Consider the following 25,717-nt stretch of genomic DNA (forward strand, 5'->3'; position numbering starts at 1 on the left):
CGTTGTCCCACAGGCAGATGAATTGAATAGTTTTTTTGGGAAAATTACTCTTCCCATCATCTCTGCGGAAGGTAGGAATTTTATGGAAAGTCTGTTTACTGTCTTGGAGGTCCTATGGGCGATTGGGGAACTGACAAGGGGTAGTCCTCGGGGATGGACGGTCTAACAGTAGAATTTTATCAGGAGTTTGATGAGGTGTTGGCGTCTATACTGTGTAATTTGTATAAATATATTCTGGAGGAAGGGAAGTTGTGTGCAACAATGAGGGAAGCTATAATTACTGTGATTCCGAAACCAGGGAAGGATGCAACTAAGTGCTGCAACTATAGGCCAATTTCCTTGCTCAATGTTGACATTAAGATTTTTACTAAGGTCCTAAAGGTTAGGCTGACTAAGTATATGAGAGGATTAATAGAACAAGCTCAGCCTGGGTTTATGAAACAGCGTTATGGGTATGACAATGTTAGAACGTTATTAGATATATTGGGCCTCATTACAACCTTTGCGAAATGGGTTAATGGGTGCCGCTAATGGGCGCGGACCCGTTAAACCCATTCCGCAAGATTACGAGGTTCCCTCGCGGGACTCGGTAAGGACGCCTGGTACAACCAGGCGTCCTTACCGGGTCCCGCGAGGGGACCAGGGAGCTAACAACAGGCCGGTCGTGATCGGCCCGTTGTTAGCTCCCTGCACCCATTCCCATTGAGCCCTGTTGGGGCTCAATGGGAATGGGGAAGGTCTGAGACTCGGTTCCCTGAAGGAGGAATTACCGGGCCCTCCAAACTCGGAATGGCCCGGTAAATCCCCATTCAGGGAACCCGGACCTGGTTTTGGTGGCAGCCTAAGGGCATGGCTGCCGCCAAAGTCGTAATGAGGCCCACTGAGTTTTCCTGATTCAGAGATCAAAGATGCTTTGCTTGTCTTTTTAGATGCTGAGAAGGCAAGTTCTTACACCATACACCGTCAGAAATGGGATTTGAACCTTTGTTTATTAAGGCTATTAAAGCTTTGCAAACTGAGATAACAGCTAAGGTATGGGTGAATGATGGATTTTCAGGATCGTTTCTACTGTTTAGGGGCACACGGCAAGGTTGTCCCTTTTCCCCCTTGTTACTTAATCTGGTATTAGCGCTTTTGTTAGCATATATTCGGCAACATAGGGAGATTAGGGGTTTGTGTGTGGGGGATGGAGAAATTAAGGTTTTAGCTTATGCGGATGATGTAGTAGTTACTTTGAGTAATCCTGCAGAGGGGGGTCAATTGTTGAAAGGTGTTTTTGAAGAAGTGGGGAAGTTATCAGGTTACCGGATCAATTAGGGGAAAACAGAAGTATTTCCGGTAAGGGACTCGCCAAGGCAGGGGCAATTGTTAGGCTGGAATTGTAGATGGGAGAATGTAAGCGTAAAATACTTAGGTAGTCACTTTGTTCGCAACATGAAAAAGATAGTCGATTATAATGTAGATAGAACCGTAAAGGTCATCCGAAAAGACATTAGGAAAAGGGGGCATTTCATATTGTTAGGGAAGATTTCATAATTGTATGTAATTTTCCCTCCATATATCAACCCCCAAACTTTTTGCTGCTGTTTTACACCCTGATCTAAACTTTGCCAAAGAATTGCAGCCCTCAGCTGCACTCCTCTGGGCTTTTGCTCACTTTTTATGGAGAAACTGACATGCCCTTAAGACAGTCAGTACTGGGAGACTTTGTTTCCCTTAGTCCTTTCCTCATGTTGCAGCTTTTGTGCAACATGTAACAAGTGTGCAATGTAACTTACTTTCCAGCACCTTTGGGTCTCTAGTCATTCCAAAGGCCCTAGAAACTCTTGCTGGACTTTTTATGAACTGTGCAGATGTGTCATGGACAGGACTGGTGGCAGCTATCGTTTTGCTGTATTTTTTAACCCGTTCTTACCATGTAAAACGTGCTTACCGCACTTGGCACGAATCGGTGGCCTGGCTACAAAATGGCCATGCCACAAGGTTCTTTTTCCTGTCCTTTGGCCATCTTGCCCAGGTGAAGCCGACCCGGGTCAGTCCTTATTTGGTCATGCACTTTCCCGCGAAACCCAATGCTTTCACAGGCTTCTGCATGCCTTGTGTGTGTGCCTCCAGGATGTGGGCTGAGATGTCTGTTCCCAATACACATCCTGGGTGCCAGAGAGTCTGGAGAGTCCTGAATGCCTGAGACCACTGTGGTCCGTGATTGGTCCACGTATGGAGTGAGTGTTTGTGAGCAGATCTCCCATTGGGTCCTCTCCGTTTTTCGCGCAAAGGGAACTTTGGATAAGAGGAGGCTGGAAACACCACTACCATGTCGATCTCCTAAGTTCACACAAGCAAAGGATAAGGAGCCAAGTATCCTGCAACAAGAAGCCGAGTCGAGGAACCGCTGGTGACCCGCTGGAAGGTTTGGCGCCCTGCGCCCGCTGTCGTCCTGGGGGACCCCTCTGCATCTGATCGTCCTAGAAGGTCTGCGAAGATGCTTCGACCCATTGGGATAGTGGGATCAACTATTCTCGGCACCCTCAACAAACCCTGCAAGTAAGCCTCTTCGGAAGTGTCCCTGGGCCAACCAGTGGGCTGACCAGCTTACACGGGACGTTTGCTCTGTTACCGCCGCTGTTTCGAGGAGGCCCTCGAAACTTGGCATACTGCTAGCTCTGTGTCCACGGCACCATCACACCGAATTTCGTACACTTGGCATTCCTGGGTCTGAAGTGAGACGGGTGCGCCCGGACCGGAGTAATCGCGGTTACCGTGTTGCCCTGCTGTGGCAACAACCTGTACAAGTTCGCTGCATTTGTGTCCCCCTTTACCCTGAAGCCTGCTGCAGTGGAATTGGGCTGATTCCTCCACCCCGAGCGGAGAAATTGCCACTGTCCCGTCTGGGAATCCTCGCTGTATCTCGGAAACTACACAGTCTCGAGACGTCCTGATTGTCGCATTCGAACCTGCCAGCGAAGTGGACTGTACTGGCGAAGTCTGGGTCTGCCTGCGTCGGGGACCAGTGAGTAGTCCTTACCCCAACTGGTGGCCCCTAGCATAGGAGCCCATTTTTACGCACAAAGTGGCCCCTGATTGCAAAATAGCGACTCCATCCCGCACTCTCCATCTGCCTCTGCCCTCAAGTGCAGGTCCTGCTTGAATAGTGGGAACGTGTTCTTCATCTCATTATCCACCTTCCTGAGCTGCAAGAGACCCTTGAAGAGACCCTATTTTGTCCATTGGCACAAGTGCGCGCATGTACTATTGAGCATAAGGCTCCTCTCTTCGTAGGGCTTGGACTGCCTCTTAGTTAGGTGTATTTTTGATGTTGAACTGGGTCTAAATATTACTTGCACTGCCTGTTTTCCTCCACATCTAGGCGGTCTACATATTTCGTGCTTTTTAATCCGTTAGACCCCTCTGGTCTTGTATATATATTGTGTTGATTGTGATGTGTTGGCTTACTTTAGTATTACTGTGATTCTTTGCTATGGTCTATGTTACAAAGGCCTTGTAATAAATGTGTCTATATTTTTAATATAACACCTGTCTGGAATAATTTGTAAGTGTCCTTGCTTTGTGTGCTCATTGAGGTCTTTCAGTCACCTTCACCCCTCTTGAGACTTAGGGCCTCATTACACGGTAGGCGGTAAGGGTTAACGGTCACCGGTAAGGGCACCGGTGACCGTTAACCCTTACCGCCTTATTACGAGGTCCCTTTGCGGGTTGGCACTTTAACGCCTGCTTTTAGCAGGCGTTAAAAAACGAATCTGCAAAGGGACCAGGGTGCTAATTACGGTACCGCAATTTCCGGTAGCGTAATAAGCACCTTCCCCATTCCCATTATGCCCTATGGGGCAAAAATGGGAATGGGGAAGGGCAATGGAAGAAGGGGGAATTATCGCCCTGCCAACCTTGGAATAGGGCGGTTATTCCCCTTTCCTCCATGGTGGTACCGGTAATTTACCGGCATGGACCAAGGTGCTATTAGCACCTTGGTTTACTGCCTTCCGTGTAATGAGACCCTTAGTCTTGACCGCCTGCCATAGCTACCCTGATTGGTCTGGCTTGTCCAGAGGTTACCCTGTTCCAAGAAACTAGGCTGGCCTTCTGAACCTCTGCCCCTCCAGGTCAGAGTTCAGAAATCCTTCTTAACACATATTGGGCCTTATTACATGGTAGGCGGAGGACCAAGGTGCTATTAGCACCTTGGTCCATGCCGGTAAAATACCGGCACCGCCTTGGAGGAAAGGGGAATTACCGCCCTATTCCAAGGTTGCCGGGGCGGTAATTCCCCTTTCCCCCATTGCCCTTCCCCATTCCCATTTTTGCCCCATAGGGCTCTATGGGAATGGGGAAGGCGCTAATTACGGTGCCGCAAATTGCGGTACCGTAATTAGCACCCTGGTCCCTTTGCGGGTTGGTTTTTAACGCCTTCTAAACAGCAGGCGTTAAAGTACCAACCCGCAAAGGGATCTCGTAGTAAGGCGGTCAGGGTTTACTGGTACCGGTGCCCTTACCGGTACCGGTAAACCCTTACCGCCATCCGTGTAATGAGGCCCATTGTCCATATGGGCTAAAATTAATGCGATTAAGATGCTTTTATTACCAAAAGTCCTGTATATTATTCAGTCATTGCCCTTACATTTTACAAAGAAAGTACTTTGACGGATAGATAGATTATTCCAGGACTTTTCATGGGGGGAGGGGACAAGAGCCAAAATTCAACAGTATATTATGGTTCACAGCATCAAAGATGGAGGTTTTAAGAATTATAGTAACAGTTTTTAATTGAAAAAGATGTCTAGCTATTTTATTGGGGATCCAAGCCAGATGCCTTGGTGGGTTCAAATTGAAATGCGTACGTTTTTGCCGTATGACATTAAGTGTCTGTATTCATTTGGACCACAAAAGTGATGGGTGGAAGGTTTCGAATGAATCTAAACCACTGGCAATTGCTCTGGCCAACCTTCCACACCACCATTTTTTAGCCCGTCTTCGCCATTGCAAAAGGGGACCAGCCATGTGCAAATCAGTCAGCAGCTGCCGCCACCGAAGGTACCAGCCCAACCCGAACTGCTAGGCCAGGTCCCCTCTGCACAGAAAACCAAGCAACCCCAGACATGTTTCGGCCTTGTTGGACCTCCTCAGTGAGGTGCAGCCTGGTTCCCTGTGGCGCAGCGAGCAAGCATACCCTCTCTCACAAGGAGAAACAAACTGACCACAAAAGTGATGGATGGAAGGTTTCGAATGAATCTAAACCACTGGCAATTGCTCTGGGCAACCTTCCACACCACCGTTTTTTAGCCCGTCTGCGCCATTGCAAAAGGGTCCTTGCTTTGTGTGCTCATTGAGTTCTTTCAGTCACCCTCACCCCTCTTGAGACTTAGGGCCTCATTACACGTTAGGCGGTAAGGGTTAACGGTCACCGGTAAGGGTACCGGTGACCGTTAACCCTTACCGCCTTATTACGAGGTCCCTTTGCGGGTTGGTACTTTAACGCCTGCTTTTAGCAGGTGTTAAAAAACGAACCCGCAAAGGGACCAGGGTGCTAATTACGGTACCGCAATTTGCGGTACCGTAATTAGCACCTTCCCCATTCCCATTATGCCCTATGGGGCAGAAATGGGAATGGGGAAGGGCAATGGGGGAAGGGGGAATTACCGCCCCGCCAACCTTGGAATAGGGCAGTAATTCCCCTTTCCACCAAGGCGGTGCCGGTATTTTACCGGCATGGACCAAGGTACTACCGCCTACCGTGTAATGAGGCCCATAGTGTCCATATGGGCTAAAATTAATGCAATTAAGATGCTTTTATTACCAAAAGTCCTGTATATTATTCAGTCGTTGCCCTTACATTTTACAAAGAAAGTACTTCAACGGATAGATTATTCCAGGACTTTTTATGGGGGGAGGGGAAAAGAGCCAAAATTCCACAGTATATTATGGTCCGCAGCGTCAAAGATGGAGGTTTTAAGAATTATAGTAACGGTTTTTAATTGAAAAATATGTCTAGCTATTTTATTGGGGATCCAAGCCAGATGCCTTGGTAGGTTCAAATTGAAATGCGTACGTTTTTGCCGTATGACATTAAGTGTCTGTATTCATTTGGAACATTACCTGGGACAGTTTTCGCTACAAAAGACGCATTGGCGTCACTGGTAGTGGGAAGTGGGCAAGGATTATTTGTTTATGAAGAGGCCTCACTTTGGCATAATCCTTGTCTACAGATTGATAATAGAAAGTTAAATTGGAGAAGTTGAGTTAGTAGAGGTATTTTAAAGGTTGGTGATGTTTGGAGCAATGAAGGGGTGGTTTCCTTTGAGGGACTAGTGGAGAAATGTGGACTGCATAATAGAGAGTTACGAAGGTAAAATTAATTGGTGGATTTAATATCTGCAAGGAGTCGGATGATGGATGCATCACTCTCACGGGAACCTGAAGTCCTCAAAATATTGGCCTGTGGATCACAAAAGGTGTCAAATATTTTGAGAATTATGCAAACAGATGTACAGTGGTTGAACTCATGGGAAAAATTGAGGTTGTCATGGACAGATGAGCTGGGTAGAGAACTGACACAAGATGAATGGGAAAGGGTCTGGAGAGTTTCGGTTAAAGCTAAAGCAGAATATTGAGTAGGACCTATTGGACCCCGGCCCGTATGTACGCTTTAGGAATGGTGGATGGTGACAGTTATTGGGGTTGTGAGAAAGAGAGGGGTAGTTTGCTTCATATGTTGTGGAGTTGTGAAAGAGTGACACATTTCTGGAGGGATGTGGTTGATAGGATTGACCAGGTTTGGGGCATCACCTATCCACAGAATCCGTTGCCAATCATTCTGCAATTACCAAGGAATGGTTGCAAATATGATGGGGTAACATCATGTTGGATTACCAAAGTTTTGTTAGTAGCTACTAAACAGATATTAAAGGTCTGGAAGACAAGGAAGAAACCAACAGTAGAGGATTGGATTTTAGATGTGCAAGTTCTATCTAAATATGAGAAGTCTATGTTTTATAAGCAATGCAAAGAAGCACGTTATGATGAACAATGGGGGAATTTAAATGATTTTTATGGGTAAACCATCTTGATCGGAATTGTGTAATAGAATGGGTTTGCATCACCTCTCATGGATACATTTTGGGGGGGAGGGTGCTTGTGTTGTTATGTTCTCTTCTTTTGTGTTGTCTGTTATGTTGGGAATGTCAGGCCTCCTCTCATGGCTGTGTTATTAAATGTGTTGGGGTTAATATGTATTTCGAGGTTATTGTTTATTGTAGTCTTTGATTCAGGTTTATGTTGTTACCAGGATGATAGCCTGCTGGCCTAGTAACATTTGCTTTGTACTTGATATGTTTCTTTCTTGTTGAAAATAAGAAATAACGTTTTTTTTTAAAAAGAAAAAAAAAAGAATTCTGGAGGCCTGGAGATCTAACAAGCACAGAAGGCCGATGCTCATAAACATTACCGAGATTGGAGGACATGACCATTTGGAAAATGTTTGCCACTCAATCCTCTGGCAGGATATCCCTGCCCAGGCAAGCTTCCAAGAACACCCTGATAAAATGGAGGGACTGAGATGGCGAAATCTGACACTTCTTGAAATTCAGGGAGAATATCAAGCTGTACAACAGGCTGAAAGGTTTGTACAGATGTGCCGACACTTGGTCTGGAGAGCAAACCTGGCTATGGCAGTCGTCCAGCTAGGAGAAGACATAAATGCTGCCCCTCTTCAGGCAAATAACGTCCACTGCCAGCAGCTTAGGGAAGAGCCTGGGTGATGGAGAAAGACTGAACAGCAGTTCTCTGATTTGGTAGTGGCAGGAGCCAACCACACATCTCAGGTACTTCCTATTCTTGAGATGGATCGCCACACGCAAATAGGCATCCTGAAGATCCAGTAACATCAACCAGTCCTGCAGGCAGATTAAGGGCTTGGAATATCTGAGCCATAGTTACCATCTTGAATTTGTCCTTGCACAGTTACAAATTCAAGAACGTCAGATCCTTGTGGTCAGAACCAGAATAATGCGAACCTCCTTAACCTCCTGAAAATATGAAGTATGAAGTGTGACTGGAAATGGCAGAATGAATAAATTAGAGGTACGTTTGAGTCTACCACAAAGGCATTCCCCAGTGCCCCTCTTGGGGGAAATTCCCTGAAGCAGAACAGCTCACACTTCTGCTGGAACTGGATGTGAACAAATCCACCTGAGGAGGTTAGGCTATGGGCAGACCATGTACCCTGGAAGCTAAAGCTTACCTCTAGGGATATTGCTTTTATTGTTTCAGAATCATCCACCTCTCGAGCAGCGGGACCAAATGGTCTTACTAATATTATTCTTAAGTCAGAGATTGATACCTGGGCAAGAATCTTATTGGTACTAATTAATAGTATTATCCAGAATAGGAAGTTTCCTTTAACTTGGAAAACTGAGATAATTGTACCTATCTATAAGAAATGTGATCGGGCAGATTCAGTCAACTATCACCCGATAGCCCTTCTGGATGCAGATAGCAAGTTATTTGCAGCGGCAGTTCTGCAAGGGTTGGAAAAGTGGGTTTGGGATAGGGGCATCTTTACCAGGTTTTAAGTAGGATCCTGCATTGGTTGAATGCATTTAATGAATATCCCGTCAAGAACGATTTATCGATTAATCCATCAAAATTGACTATAATCTGCTTGATAAGATCAGTAAAAAGGAGTATTGGTTTTAAGTGTTACCTCAATAATGTAGAGATTGCCCTGACAAAAGTTACTTATTTGGATTTTGAAATGACATCCTACCCAAATATTGGTTGTGTTCTGGCTCATTTAGAGGGACATATTGATATGATATGATAGTTTATTTATATAGCGCCTATACACAATGTGTTTCAAAGCGCGATCAGTTCATTTGCCAAATCAAAAGACTTCTTGGCAGATATTGTCCATTCTCCATTGTCCCACGTATTAACTTCTATAAAGTCAAAATAATTCAAACCATATTGCATGAAATGGACATGGAGACTCAAGCATGGGATTTGGATGGGGTGTGACTGGAGGGGAGACTAAAATATGGTGATAAATCCCTCTATACCTATGGCGAGCCTCTGTTTTAAATTTGGTTTAATTTTACTGAGGGCGAGCCTAGATTGGAGGCTGCTATCACTTTATAGACAGATGTTGATTCTGCTCCAAAAGTCCTTGTATCAGAATATTAGAACTGCTTTGCTGGAAGGGGAATTAAGTGGAGTTGTCTCTTCAATTTTGGAGGATTGGTCTTGTTCTGTGAATGATTTCATTGACAACCCAGGGTGCGTGAATTTGGCCATTATGAGGACAGACTGGATAAATACAATAAAGACGATGTAAAGTTATCATCTACATACTTCATTGTCCAGTTACTTACAAAGATTCACAACCACCTATTGATATGGTCAATTTCTGAATTTCTGCCTAAATTTGTTACCAACTGGTGAGAGTATGGAAGTACGAATGAAGGGGCACAGTTATGACGGTCAGTGTTCTTTCTGTGGAGAAACAGTGAAACAAACTCTGAAACATATCTTGTTAACATGCCCTACGCTACAAGATCAGAGGGTCTCATTACAACATAGGCGGTAGAGGGTTAACGGCTCTGGTAGAGCTGCCGGTGCCGTTAACCCTCTACCGGCTCATTACGAGGTCTGCTCGCGGGTCCCGCTAAGGACATCTGGTAAAACCAGGCGTCCTTAGCGGGACCCGCTAGCAGACCAGGATGCTAACAATGGGCCCCTCATTAACGGGCCCGTTGTTCGCATCCTCCCCATTCCCATTGAGCCCTATGGAGGCTCAAATGGGAATGGGGATGTACCGGGTCCGGGTACCACGAAAGGGATTTACCGGGCCCTCCAATGTCAGAATGGCCCGGTAAGTCCCCTTTTGCGGAACCCGGACCCAGTACCTGGTATGGGAGTAGCCATGCCGATAAAAGCGGCATGGCTACCTCCATACTCGTAATGAGGCCCAGAGAGTCTTATACTTCAATCATTTTGTAAGTAACAGTAGGTGGGTGAATATTGGGAACGGTTATCCTAAGGACACAAAACCTTTCTAACCATGGTAGTACTGAAAATGTTGACACTTAAAAAGGTTATAATTATATGTATAGGATTTAGGTATGTTGCTTTTTTCCCTTTATATTAGGTATACTAGCTTAAGCACCTGGCTTTGCCTGGGATGGCCATTCTCCATTTTTTTTCATATTCCACTGAAAAAGATGAACAAATATTGTCATTTGCCACAAAGGAAAAACGAGATACATGTTAATTTCACAAATTAATTGAACACCACATTTTCATTTATCTCCGATTAAAATTCTCATATGAATATGATATTTGTATGCTTACTCTGATTCTTTGCAGTGTTGTTAGCAGTGGTGGCCATAGTCGCTGCTAAACACACACTGCAAATAATCAGGGTAAGCATACAAATATGATATTCATGTGAGAATTTAATTCAGAGGTAAATACAAATTTGGTGTTCAATTAATTAGTGAAATTAACATGTATCGAGTTTATTGCAAAAGAAATCAATGAAAAGAAAGACACACTCACTCTCTTCTAAAAAACTCAAGATCAGTTCAACACATGACCTGTAGATGGCGTGTGGAACACCACAAAGCGTAATACAAAAACATTTTAAAAAGTTCATTATTTCGAGAATGGGATGACCTATCGATGACTACAGGACGCCACACCTCACTGTTCATGAGGAGTTACGTCCCCAAGATCAATGCCATTTACAAACCCACAAACAAAACCGACTTTGTTTTATATATATGGATATGTATTTTATTACATGTGAAAAGTCATATCTTTGACTAGTACATTATAAATACATTTAAAAAAAGAAGTGAAATGACTGGGTGCACAATATAGCCTGTGGTTGCTTTCCTCACCCTTTCTCACCGGACCCAGGTGAAATTCATAAAGAACCTCACTGACGTTTTTATGGAGTCCCTTTGAAGAAAATCACATCAATGTGCCTTTTGAATTAAAACCAGCAATGCTCAGAGGAACAAAAGAAGGGTTGCCTTGTCCTATGACTAGGGGCCCATCTTCTGCAATACATTAACAGTTAAACAAGATGCCTGAGGATGCAGGAGGCACTAAATACAGAAAACGTGATTACGTTGCCAAGACCTGAGCAGCTGAGCGTAGAGAGAAACAAAAAGTGCAGTTTCCTAGACTGTTATTGCATCATTTAATGCAAATAAACCACACATTCCCTTCACAGTACTGTACTGCCCAAACATTTAAATTGTTTTTTTTAAAGTTGCTAATTTGTTCTTCACACCCCAGGAGTGCTCCCCTGTGCCCTTCACTCCTCACCCCAGATCCTGTACTGGCCTCCAATACTAGTTAATTGAGCTTTGTAAAAGGATTTGGAATGTAACCGTAAAACACTGCATATCCACAATACTTTGAAAGCAAAACATATTTAAAACCTCACCATAATATAATGGGCAGTTTAAGAAAATGTCTTGAACGTGCATACAGACAATTATTTTGCAGTGCAAACCAGTTTGCTTGCACCATCCACTAATGTTGTTGGGGAGGGTTATACATGTGCTCATTGAAACCATTTTTGTATATCAAAGAATGAATGACCATTGCATTTGTTAAGGTCTATGCCCAATAGAACTCTAGAAAACAGGCAGGTTGTGTGAAAAGCAATGGAGCTCGTTTGAATATTCATTGCCCTAATGCTTTGTATGAGTTGCACCACGCATATTCCATACCTATATTCCCTTGTAGACCAAGTAGATGACATTGCAATTTTGCTCTCTGCTTATAGGGTAACATTAGCAATGCTAAAGCAGAAGTGGCTGAGCATGATATTTGCCTACCCAAAATCCTTAAGGTGCAAATTAATATTGGAGTTGTATAATGCAGAAATGTGCAAGGGTACCGCTTCAAAGCGCTTTAGTGACATATGTACAAAGAATAGGAATCATGGCATGGGGCTACACAACCAAGTAACCTGCTTACTTAAATTCAGTATCTGATATTTGAGCTGACGGTTACATAGTGTGGGATGACACTTTTGCTAAGGCAAAATTGACTTGGAAATTCTAATGCTTGAACATTAATCATATTACAACCAACAGAATAACTACTGTTACTTGTGCTTCTTTTGTTCTTGAGAAGGTGGGAATTGTCTGTGTGCGCTTCTGAAATTCTTCTGAGCGGCACCCAAAAGGAAGCTGGGCAATCTTACATGCGCACAGCTTGGAGGGAACGTTGAATGACAGCAGAGGCTTCAAAATCACATCTAGCTAAAATTTAACAATTGCTACCGTAATCCTGTTTTTCAGCAATTTGTTTGTGCTAAATGTAACATGTTTTGGAGATCCCAAAGGTACTTCTACCAAAGATATTGAATAAAATAGGATCAATTGTATTCATACATTTCAGCTAACGTACGTCTCACCATATATTCCCAACTGGCCCTGCAACAAAAACTTCCAAAGAAAGATGGCTAGAACCCATTTAATAAAACCAAGTAAGCCATTTAGACATTGGGTTAGCAATTCCTTGCTTGTCCATGTGATTAGCCGTTAGTCTGGAAGATGTTTAACCTGTTTTCGCAAATTCTCCTCTAACCAAAAATTGATTTGTCCCTACAAGGCTTGCATCTATAGTGACTTGTTTATTTTAATTTTGTCATTTGGATTCTGTAGTAAATTGCCATTGGCTCAGGAGCACAGGAATTCATGTCCCTCTGTCAATAGGGAGACAGGTGAAAAAATAGATAACTTCCAACCTTATTCATGAGTTACAGGTTACAAAACAACCAGAAATTATTGGAATATACCATGCAACATGTGTGAACATCTGAAAACGTTGTCAAGTGAAAATCAATCTATGTAGGTTTTTCTTTCAAAGATGAGTGAGAGGACAGGCTTACATACCCTCAAGATGCAACTTTATGTGAAAATCTCAAATCAGTGCTTTAGACGCTAATGAATAATATGATTAACTTACGTGAGGCAAAATAGCGAGGTGATGACGATGGGTCAAGGCATTCATATTAGCTTCTAAAAAATATCTCTGCGTCCGCTTCCTTTCCCGTTCCAGTTTCTTTTCTAATGTAATCTGCGACGTGGATAGGCCATCCAGGTATTTCATCATCACATCTGATATTAATGCGCACACTTCTACAATGTCTGGTCGAGTCTCTGCATCTGGTGTCAAGCATCTATGAAAGCATTAATATAAACATTATGATCAAGAGCCACAAGGGTGCTTTAAAACAATTTCTCAATCAATGCTTTCCTATTTCCAGTGTTTCTTCAATGTATTCCAGACTAACTGTTACAGTGGTGTAACTCCTGATTAGCTACGAACTGCATTTATTACCCCTATAGTACTAATGCAATGCATGGAACCCATGAGAACTGCTTTGCAACCCATTTATTATTATTCCACTGGCTTCAGTTTCTCATATTGATTGCTTTAGAAAACAGAAAAGCTTCTAGTATTTTGTTCCATTCAACCAACCTTGCTCATCTCCATCCGCTACAATTTACTTGCAGCCAACTCGATGCTTTGATGTCTTAAGCAGTGCTGCAACCAGACTGCATTGCCACTTTTGTCTGCAATTAATACAACAGTCCAGGACCACTATCACCACAGAATAAAGTTTGAGGCATTCATTATAGTTTTGCCTCTTCAGAACCTGTGATTCTGTCACATGTGTCCTTGTGTGCTAACCGTTGAGAGAAACATAATTGGAAGACCAGGAATAGGATCACCCATGACCAAGCATACCATTTACAAGTGATCCCCTGTAGGGGACCTTTAAGGGGAGCTCAGTAACCCTGCAGACAATACAAGTATTTTTAGACTCAGTAACTTGCATTGGTTTCTCTCCCTTTCAAGCTGAACCTGCATCTATTACATAGGAACTAAACCTGAAAGCTGATAGAGCTCTGTAAAGACTTCAAATCTCTTGCCAGGAACGTGGTTCACTTTGTTTTAAAGAGAGGAACTGTTGCTCTACTAAGAAGACACGAGCCTGCAACTATCAGAAGTCAGGATTTTGACCCAACTCAAACAATCTCTTTGTCTTGATTCTAGATGCTGCAAGAGTATGATTCCAACCCCCACAAATCAATTTGTTGTGCCAGTTTAACAATCTTCTTCTCTTGGTCCTTGATCTCCTACTCTTGGTTTGTTTGACAGACCATCCAATGTCGATCTACCCATGTTGTTGCTCGACATCGTTCGGCCTCACTCAGGCTTCTTGTGTTGTGAGCCTTCTCTCAACCGCGGTTTCTCATTCATGCCTCTTGCAGTCATAAGATCTCACTCATACTCCCCTTCTTCAGCACCACTGGTATCTGGGACATGCATCCCTTTGCCGCGCCTCGCATATGTCTCTGTCCAGTATTGGGTACCTCGTACAGGGCTCTCATTCTCAGTACTTCTACTCACCTTAGTCTTCCTTTGGCATGTGGCATCTGGCATCTACTCTAGGCCCTCATCCTCGCTTTCGGTCATTGGGTCTGTGTCGGACATCCGCCAGTAGGTGGTTTCTGCATTTGTTCTCTGAACATCCTGCCGCACATCACTCTCAGCTTTCTCAAGATGACCTCTATTCAAGCTGCCATGCCTCAGACCTTTGTGCGACTCCACCCCTCCCATCCTTCAGCATTCTTCCTTTTATTCATGGTGCTACAGATCTGGCCATAATAACAGCAGGGGCATTTCCACAATGGTATCCCTCCATCAGGATTGGTTTTAGGTACTTTGCCAAATCACCTTTGAGTTCCAGTGCTATAAAACGAATTACCACTTTTTCCCACCTTTCAGGTTTACCATTGTTACAATATTTTTGGTGGAGTCTTTTATAAAAACATATATGGGCCAATGTTAGCCTATGGACAAGTATTTCACCCTGCTTTGGTCACCCTCACCTTAAACTCTTGATTTTTATAAGAATGAAACCGTACTTGTCAATGGCTAATAGCAGCCTGATAGTCATAGTTATTTTTAGATTAAAAGCTACTTTTTCCTTCCAGATTTCAAACATTATTGAAAATTGAGTCAAATCTTTACAGTTTGTACCCTTTTAAAACATGTTCTATGCTTGCCAAGGAATTTCAGATTGACCTGCTGATTCAGATTGCTGATTCAGATTGAATGCTGCCATAATTGTAGAATCTGTAGGGCTATTTCTTCAGAGTTTATTGGCCTTAAACCATTGTTTATTTCTTATTTCTAATGTTTTTACTAGATCTGAATTCATTATAACATTGCGTTTCTATAAGTATCAGTGATATTTGTGCCAAATGACTGCAATTGTTCCTTAATTCATCAGCATAATGAATGCTTCCTTTAGCTGTGGCATTGTCCATAACATTATGAAAAAAAAAACATCCATTGTTCCCCCTTCCTAAAAAAAAAACCTGCATTTGTAATGAGATTACATTCATATTTTGTCCTAAATTTCTATTCCATCCTCTGAATACACTTCTCTGTGGTCGAAGGTCCTAAAATGGACCTCTGGAAAGAGATCCCTGTATGTTTGACTGCCTGGATGTATATACATCTGTGGCCTCACCCTCAACATGACTCTGTGATGTGCCCCTTAGAGGTGCCCCAAAGCACCCAATTCCCTGTGTGGGTAACTTGCATAGTTAGCTGCACAGCCTTTATTGATTGAAGGCAGTCAACAGTGTATTTTTATAACTTTAGCAAAGCACAGCCTTCTGCACCCTTGATGTGTATCCAAGGGGAGCCACCATACAAGATCCAGCTCTGTGTACAACAGCTATCATATGAGAATGTGACTCAGATATTGCCATATACGGTCATGGCTTCTGACATCCTCAGATGTGTGGGAACTGCAGAGCCAGGGCCAGATCTGGCTGAACACTTAAATGACGACTGGATTCCTGGAACAAATCCACATTGGAGTGAAAGCCAGGGAAGATGCCTGGGAAAGTTTGCATGTGGTGACCTCCAGTGAATATGAGGCCACAACATGTTTAAATAGATGCAGCCTTCTGATTGGTCAGAAAATGTTTAAATAGATGCACCTTCTTGATTGGGAGCTGAATCTGGCTTGGCACCATGATTAATTTACTACATCGGCACTGGGTTGCACTCTGGAACTTGAGTTTGGGTATGAACCGCTGCAAGAAGACAAAGATGAACCATGAAGGAACACGTGGAAGCTCTTCCTGGATGAATATTGCCATGGTAGGTCTCATAGAGAGGCTCTTCTAGTGCACGCTGACAGCAGATGTGTAAACTGATTGTGTGGACCTAAAATACCAGCTCTGCTTCTCCTTGACCTGATGAACACCGTCAGTTTTCTTATTTAGAAGGCTGCCATCTGCCAGAAAAAGCCTTGCCCACAACAATATAGAGAGGGAAAAACTGGAGCAATGGTAGCAGGCAGAGCTTGAGACCTGTCAACAGGAAAATCAATGAATAAGCAAAGATCTGGGAACAAACAGGGTTCTGAAAAAGCTCTGGCCTTCCATAAACCAAACCTGCCGGATTTTGGCTTCCCTTTACAGCCATGAAAACTACAAATCCTGTCTCCAGACAAGTGACAATGCTACACAGTGTCAGCAGAACACCTTTGCTTGCTTCAGCACCTTCCGCAGTGGCTGTTTGGCAGATCTTCTTAATTGCCAACAGAATTGTGGCTGCATCAACGAACACCAGAAAGCACCATGGATGACTGGCAGCCTTGTGAGTTCCAGAACCGTCATTTTGATTCTGTGTTGTCCTGGTGGGAAGGGTCAGATGAACTTAAGATGATATTTCACCTCTGGTATGGCACAGAAAGCTAAAACATGAATGTACACTCAAGTAAGAGGGAGACGTCTCATAAAACAGGTATTTGGCCTTGTTCATTATCAGGAGAGGGGCGCTCACACTGTTGGGCAAATTATGAAATGCTTGGGGTTTCACAGACGTGCACAACATTCTTCCTGTGCCAACGGAAGTCACTGCCCCTGACCACACCTCACCGATGACTGATAAAGGTAAAACATGAGTCTGGGTCACTATTCATTGACTTGTTGCGAGTGAAATTGGCTGGCATGTCGCTTCTTGGCTGTCCTTGTGGGTGCTACCAGACTGATATCCAAATGAATATTTCGCGCAGACATTGGACAACGTGTTGTGAGTGGGCACTTGCTAGCCTTGATCATTCTTAACATAACATATAACAAGCGTATTTGTAGAGCGCCCCTTCACCCCCGAAGGGGCATCTTGCCACTAATAACAGATGGTTATTTTACCCAAATTCATGGTACTCATTTTACCGACCTCGTAAGGATGAAGGGCTGAGTGGACGAGCTAGTTTTTTTTGGGGGGGGCATTAATTATATTTGTGTCAGCACTGGCAGGGCAAATCGTACTGGCATCATCTGGTCTCAGTTGATTGGGGGCTTCCCAGGCATGTATCCTGTCCACAAGCTCCGTAGCGCGAGGGGAATGAAGGACTTTTATGTCACACCCATTAGTACCTCAGAGGCAGGTGCTTCATTCCGTTAAATGACAAGGTGGCAACCAGTGGCGAGATGGTGGAAAGCATTATGCACAGGAGTATCGGTCATGTACCGGAGATAAATCAGGAGTTGGGCGGAGGGGTTGTTAACTAAGTGGTCTGAGGTCCTTGGCTCTGATATGACTGTCGAGAGGTGGAGGTTTCTTTGTAAAAACGTAACTCTGACATCCATTAATCTTGCAGAACAATGCCACCAAATCAAAATTCTTAATAGAGTGTTTTGGACTCCCCAGAGACTTTATGCGAGAGGGATGATTGACTCAGAGGCCTGCTGGAGGTGTAAGCATGATGTCGGCTCCTTTGAACACTTGATCTGGGACTGTCATGAACTGAGGACATTTTGGAGGAGTGTCACTGAGAAGATTAATGAGGTTCTATTACTGCAAGAGGATTTTGATTATAACACTATCATTTTGGGTGAGGATGATAGAGTGGAAGATCTCACTTATCCACAAAAATGCTGTTTTTTTTGGGCTGCAAATTCTGCGAAAAAAATTGTTTTGAGAAAATGGAAATGTGATGAGAGGCCGGCCTGTTCAGAATGGGTGGAGGACTTCAGGCAAGTGGCCAGAATTGAGAAGGTTATCCTTCGCAGGAACAAAAAGTTGAAATTGTTTGATGATATGTGGGGTGGGTTTTTGGATGACATGTGATAATAAGTTGGTCTGTTTTGCTTTTCAGATTCTGTGAAGATTGGGGGTGGTTATGGGGTGTGGATTCTATGCAATGAGTTCTACAATTACAATGCTGATAAGTTTGTTGCTTGTATGTTTTCTATAAAATTCAATAAACTTAATAATAAAAAAAAGGAGTTGGGCGGTATCCTGGTGGTAAATCCGCCAGAATACCACCCAACGCAATTGCCATTTGCGCCACATGGTCTGGCGGTATTAGCTGGATCACAGGTTGCAGTGGCACTGAAAGTCCCAGTTTCTTTTGAGTCCATTGCACTCAATGGGGCATTTTCGGCACAATTACCACGGCGGTAATTGCACCACATTAATTGTGCCGAAAATGGATAGAAAGACGGCGCATTCACCTCCAGCTAGCAGCTGGAGGTGAATCCTCTGACTTTCCCTCAAACTCTGGATTGGGTGGTGCAGTAATACGGCGGTAAAGATCGCTTTACAGAGGTATACAACAATACAGATACATAAAAGAGCACTTTACAGGGGTATACAACAATACAGATACATAAAAGAGCGCTTTACAGGGGGTATACAACAGTACAGATGCATTACGGGGCGCTTTTCAGAGGTAACAACAGAACCGATGTACAGGTGGGTGTGGGATACAGAGGGGCACTGAGGAGGGTTACATATATGAAGTAGACTCTACAATCTCTTCAAGGCTGAGCCGTTAAAAAGGTGCAGTGGGTGAACCTTAGGGGCATCAGTGAGGCCCAAAAGGACAGTGTGTTTCATGGTTGAGGAATTGTCCCGGTATTGAGTTCACAACGTCGGAGATCTTCACATGCACTTTAACCTGGTCAGTATAATAATTCAGTATTCTACAATTTGATGCACTTTGCGGATCTAACTGTTGCGGTAAATGCCACACTTTCAAAGAACAGTTCAAGATAGCAGACCTCTTTTCGGTAGAGTGAAACATTGTCACTCACACATTGCAGTTTGTCTAAAATGAAAATAGGAAACCATAAAACAAAGCGTGTACTGAATTCTGTGAAAGCCAAAGTAGCATTTAAGGCAGACAGCAGTAGCAATAACTGTTTACAGGAGACAAATCACTTGTACATTCCGTAAACTCTAATTAAGTTCTCAAAACAGATGGTTAACACTGCAGTGATTTCAAGAGGATAAATAGCCATAACGATTGGCGAATGAAATATATCCAGGAATGTAGTGTACTCTGGATGCCTCAACTTAATAAATTCCCACCGTTTTTGAGCCAAGAATGGTAGAGGAAACAAACAAATCTTCTGCATTTCTGAGTCAAAAGTGGCATATGGCTTTTAATACCAGTCGTGAAAATATTGCATGGTCTTAGTATATGTTTTATGGGTTCAGACTGCAAGCCAAGGTGAACTTGCTGATAGTCTGGCATCTTGCTTGGCATAATGACTGCCCAATAATAGCAGCCTTTATGCAAGATAATGAATGGGGGTGCGTCTGAGCACAAAGCTCTAAATGCTAACTAATCAGGCAGGAGAGAGCTTTTCACTATACTACGCGAACTTGAAACATCAGCCCCTTCACCAGACCACTGCAATAAAGATCTACCCTGGTGTAAAAACATCCAAACACCCTCCTCAGCAAAATCTCCCTACTCCAAAACAAAATCACTGCTAAGAAAACCAAACTTGCCCCAGCCAACCAGATGCCCGACCAGCGACCCACGCTCTCTAGCCCCATGCCCAGATTCAAATTCATCCCTGTAACTACCACTGAAACTACCAAAACCATCAAAGGCCTTAAACCCTTCAGATGTCAAGGAGACATCTGCCCAGCCTCTCTCATAAAAGAGTGTGCCAAAGAATGTACCCCCTTCATCACGGCCCTGATCAATAACTCCTTCACTTCTAGAAATGTACCAGAAAATCTTAAAGAAGCATGGGTACTCCAACTTCTCAAAAAACCCACACAGTACCCCATTGTCCCCACTAACTACCGCCTTATCACAACGGTACCCTTCCTCCTTAAAATACATGTACTTGAAAGAGTGGCCTATCTGCAAATTCAAAAGTACATGGAAACCTGCAACCTCTTTGGCCTCGGCCTGTCGGGCCTCCACCCTGGTCACGGAACAGAAACCGTCCTTCTGGACCTCAATATCCAAATGGATGAGATTAAAGACAGGGGTAACCTGGCTATCCTCCTACTCGACCTCTCAGCAGCCTTTGACTTTGTAAATCACAACATACTTTGCCAAAACCTTGCCCTAGCGGCCCACTTCTCAGCCAAAGCCATAAAATGGATACAATCTTTCTTGTCCAACCGCACAATGAGAGTGTTCTCAACCACCGCGGCAGCCCCCCAGCCTCATTTACCTGTGGAGTGCCCCAAGGTTCTTGTGTCTCACCAATATTATACAACATTTTCACCCAACCCATTTTCGACCTCCTAGACAAACTGGGTGTCACATACACTAACTACGCAGATGACACCCAAATACTCCTACTTATATCTGGCAATTATGACACAGACTCAAACATACTGAGCGCAATATACAAAACCATTCAAGCCTGGATGAAGCAACACAAGCTCTGCCTAAATGACGAGAAAATGGAACTACTCCTCGTTGGCACTTAATTGCGGTTAAATAACCTATTTGACTCTTATAAATCCTTTACCATTGACTCAAACATTACCACTGTAGCCAAAGAGGTAAAAACCTTAGGAGCATATCTAGACTCCTCGCTCTTCCGAACAAGGCAGGTAAACGCAATCGCTTCGGCTGCAGCTTAAACCGCCAAACTGATTAATGCCTGCAGTCCATTACTGACCACTAACAACTGTACCCCCCTCGCCAGAGCCCTGATACTGCCTAGGATCAACTCCTGTAACTCCCTCTTTGCAGGATCTAACTCGGGCAACATTAACAAAAATTACGAATCATCTAGAACAATGCTGTAAACGCTGCACTTAACATCCCTAAACAAGATCACATTTCATCAACTAGACAAAATGTCCATTGGCTCCTTCCCGGTCCGGGAACGTATTACATTCAAAACCTTATCTCTGACCCACAAATGCATGTTAGATAGCGCCCCCATCTATCTAGCTAGACAAATCTCCAAGGCCCAATCCAATAGACATACGGATCGGCATACACATGCCTTCTTGCCATCCCTAGATACAGGCGCCAAAAAGCTGGAGGCTGCAGATTCGCTGTGATTGCGGCCAAACAATGGAATTTTCTGCCCCTTGCTATCAGACCAGATTCTTCCCTCTGGTCCTTCCGCAAAGGCCTCAATATCTGTCTCTTTTCCCAAGATATCTGAAGGAACGACAACCACAAAGCGATTGTTTTAACTATGTACCAGTAATTTACCTGTACCTGTACCTAAATGTAACTGACTAACTATTATGTCATGCAAACAACGTATTTTACTGCATACCTGCATCCCTAACCTCTAACCGGCTGCAACAGGTAACTACTGTAACCATCACTCATATGTAACCTAGCGCTCTGTTGCCTCTGGGTTGGGGCGCTCTATGAATGTAAAAATAAATAAATAAAATAGATGATTATCGGGAACGCATGGATGGCCTTTTGGGAGTCACCAATGCATTTCTTCGACTCTGTGTGTTGAGAGAACAATTCTGATAAGACACTGCTGCATCATTTGGGACTCTAAATAATTGACAGGCATCATGTCTCCCTGGAGATCCAGAGAGAGCGAGGTGCAAAACGGAAAAAAAGAAAATATTCAGCCTTGCACAATTGCTATGAAGCCTAGTTTGTTTTATATGTTATGTTATGTTATTTTGCATTTATATAGCGCCTTATGTTCCATAGGTATGATCTCAAGGCACTGGTAGGTTGAACGCCCTCGGGAACCGAAGTTCAAGTCAGTAGAGAGAGAGAGAGAGAGAGAGAGTCATAAGGTGCGAATGAGCACCGGCTATGTGTGCAGCGGTGTTGCATTCCTATGATTGCTGCTTCTTCGCGGTAGGTGTGGTGGTTGGGAGATCAAGAGTATGTGTTTGTTCTGGCAGGTTGATTATCCAGATCGATTCTGGCTGCGTTAGGCCTGAGGAGAGCGCCTAGGCTGGTGGGTGTGTAACCAGCTGTGTTTTACATAGGATGATGGGGAGTATGAGGCAGGTGATGGTATGAGAACAGCTATACCGAATGGTGTCATAGTATCGCTGTGTTCTAGTTGAGTGGTGGTGTAAAGGAGAGAGTAAGCGTGGAGATGTGATCAGGTGGTTTATATCTTGAGATCAAGCACACTCCAGTAGTTCCATGTACTTCAGCCATTCCATGCAGTCCCAACCATTCTATGCACTCCAACCATACTATGCACTCCAACCATTCTATGCACTCCAACCATTCTATGAACTTCAGTTGTTTTATGCACTACAGATCGTTCCATGGTCTTGAGTGTTTTTCTTTTCTTTATAAGTGTCCACTCCGTGCTCTCTGTCTGTTCCGTGCATTCCATCTGTTGTATGTTCTATCCACATACTTCACCCATTCTATCCACATACTACACTCATTCCAACCACATACTTCACCTGTTCCATCCACATACTTCACCCGTTTCAACTACATACTTCATCCGTTCCATCCACATACTTCACCCGTTCCACCCACATACTTCACCCGTTCCATCCACATGCTTCACCCGTTCCATCCACATACTTGACCCGTTCCATCCACATACTTGACCCGTTCCATCCACATACTTGACCTGATCCGTCCACATACTTGACCCGTTCCATCCACATATTTGACCGGTTCCATGCACATACTTCACCCTTTCCATCATCCCATTTTGTTCCTTTCGTCCATTACATTAATTTCATCAATTTCATTAATTTCAGCCACTTTACTGCTTTCATTCAACTTATACTTTTTATCCTCCTCACTGATTTGTTCCACTTTACTCATTCTATTTTGTTTGTCCTTTTTTAGTTTACATCAGAGGTTACTAGTTTTCGATTTCTCATTTGGAATCTTGAAGTAGGAATGTTATTGTTATTTAGGATCTAGAAGTTTGGGCTAGTTGAATTGCTGTTATCCACTTTATTCCTCTCGTCCACTTTGATCTTCTTGTCCTTTACATTTATTTCATCCATTTCATTAATTTCAACCACTTTACTGCTCTCATACAACTAATTCATTCTATTATCTTCACTGCTATGATCCTATTTTACTCATTCTATTTTGTTTGTCCTTTTTAGTTTACCTTAGCAGTTATTATCTTTCAATTTCTTGCTCGGATCATGATGCTGGATTGTTATTTAAGATCTAGATTTGGGCTAATGTCATTGAGTTGCTGTTATCCAGTTTGAGTCACGTGTCGGTTTTAGGGGAAGAGCCATGTTTTCAGTAGTTTGCGGAAAGACATGAGGTCCTCGGTGAGTCGGATGTGGGGTGGGAGTGCATTCCACAGAGTGGGGGCCAAGGCTGAGAATGAATGATCCACCTAACCTGACTGAGTTTGTTTTTGGTATGACTAGAAGGCCGGTTAAGCTTGATCTTAGGGTATGAGCCGGGTGATAGGGTTTTAGTTTGTATTGAAGATATTGCGGTCCGGTTTTAGGCAGTGCTCGATGAGAAATGCATAAGGTTTTGAAGGTCACCCTTCGGGCAACCGGAAGCCATTGCAGAGTTTTGCGGGCTGGGGAGATGTGGTCTCTCGGGCCAAGCGCTAGTAGCAGTTTGGCTGCAGCGTTTTGTGCTCTTTGTAGTTTATTCAGTTGGTATGCGTGCACTCCGAGGTAAAGGGGGTTCACATAGTCAAGTCTTGACATAACAATTGATTGGACAGCAGAGAGTCTGTTGGGATAGGAGAGGTATGGAAAAATGCGCCTTAGAGTTTTAAGGTGGTAGTGGCAGGACTTTGAGATGTTTTTTGACTTGGTGCGAGAGGTTTAGGTCAGAGTCTAGGCTGCATCAAAGGTTTTTCACTGAATTAGACAGTGTCGGTGAGTTGCCCATGGTAGATTGCCAGGGTAGTGGGTGTGGAAGAAGTTCGGTGTTGACACAAACCAGTTTTGGAGGGATTTAGTAAGAGGTGGTTTGTGGTCATCCAGAGATCTATGTCGAGGAGGCAGGAAGGAGGTCTGGTCGGCAGTTGGGTTTTGAGTTTAGGAGTTTTAGAATTAGTTGAGTGTCATCTGCGTAGTTGTAGCACAGGATGTTGTGTAAGCAAATTATTCTTGGGAGAGTGGCCATGTAGAGGTTAAACAGGAGGGCTGATAGGTATGCTCCTTGTGGAACTCCGGTGTCGCCTGGTCGGGCTTGGGAGCAGTAGGTGGAGAGTAGGGTTATTTGTTTCCTATTGTTGAGGAAGGATGCTATCCATTTGAGGGCAGTTCCACAAATTCCTAGGGAGTGGAGGCGGTCGAGTAGGATTGAGTGGTTGATTGTGTCAAAGGTGGCGGATAGGTCAAGAAGGATTAATGCGGCTCATCTCACAGAATCTGCCGTGTTTTTAAGATCATCCCAGATCAAGGTTAGGGTGGTTTTGGTTCCGTGTCGGACTCTGAAACCTGATTGAGCGGGGTCTAGGAGATTGTTGGCTTCGACAAAGGTATTTAGTTGGGAGTAGGCGGTTCGGTCAATGAGTTTGGCAAGGAATCTGGTGTTTGAGACGGGGCGGTAGTTTTTGTGCTCGAGAGGGTCGAGGGAAGCATTTTTTATAAAGGGTTTGACATGTACCATTTTGAATGCGTCGGGAAAAATTGCCGAGGAGAGGGAGTTGTTTATGATGGTTCTTGCGTGTTCTCCTGCGCAGGTAGATGCGAAAATTTCTTTGAGAGTTGTGGCTGGGCAAGGGTCCAGCGGAGAGCCGGATGGTTTGCGGGCAGAGAAGTTTGAGAAATTGGTCAGTTGATATTGGACTGAAGGAGTCGAATGTTGGTTGGGAAGTGGTCGCAGGCGGTGGGTTGGCTGGTATGGAGGGTAGATTGCCTGGTGGGTATATGAGAGCTAGTTTGTTGGTTAGAGTATTTGTTCTTTTTCAAGAGCTGTGGTGTAAAAGTGGAGAGAGAGTGAGTCACACAGTGATTGTGAGTGGATCGGGAGGGTGGTGATGTATGATGGTTTGGTGAATTCGGTGATGATTTTGTGAAGTTCTTTGCTGGGGTTTTTACAGTTTACAATTCAGGAGTTGTAATGGGCTTTTTTTGCTTTCCGAATTTCAGCCTTGTATTGGCGAAGGTGCCGGGCCAAGGTCGATCTGCTGAGGGGGGGGGGGTCTTGTCTTTCCGCCATTTGCGTTCTAGGGATTAATGTAGTTGTTTAGTGGTCTTCAGTTCAGGTGTGAACCATCTAGAGAAAAGGCCACGGCGGGCTGATGGTTTGCAAGAGGGTGTGAGCCGCATTAGTGAGGTGTAGAGCCATGAGTCAAAGGCGTCGGGGGTTAGTTGTTCATTGAGTACGGAGGTAGGGGGTGGAGGCTGAAGGAGTGCGTCGGCTAGGTCAGGAAAGATTATTAGTTTCTTCCTGCATTTGCATAGATTCGGAGATTCAGGTTTG

General features: G+C 43.9%; 1 protein-coding gene across 1 annotated transcript in view; it reads right to left on the minus strand.

Annotated features, from left to right (window-relative positions):
* The window catches only part of NEK10 (NIMA related kinase 10), a 2,768,076-nt gene that overhangs the window by 1,128,098 nt on the left and 1,614,261 nt on the right, over positions 1-25,717 (minus strand). The window contains exon 26 of the mRNA XM_069648774.1: positions 13,000-13,213. Within this exon, the coding sequence (XP_069504875.1) occupies positions 13,000-13,213 (214 nt within the window). The remainder of the gene's footprint in view (positions 1-12,999; positions 13,214-25,717) is intronic.

This window comes from Ambystoma mexicanum, chromosome 2q (genome assembly GCF_040938575.1).
Source record: "Ambystoma mexicanum isolate Mex_15411 chromosome 2q, UKY_AmexF1_1, whole genome shotgun sequence".
Taxonomy (NCBI): Eukaryota; Metazoa; Chordata; class Amphibia; order Caudata; family Ambystomatidae; genus Ambystoma; species Ambystoma mexicanum.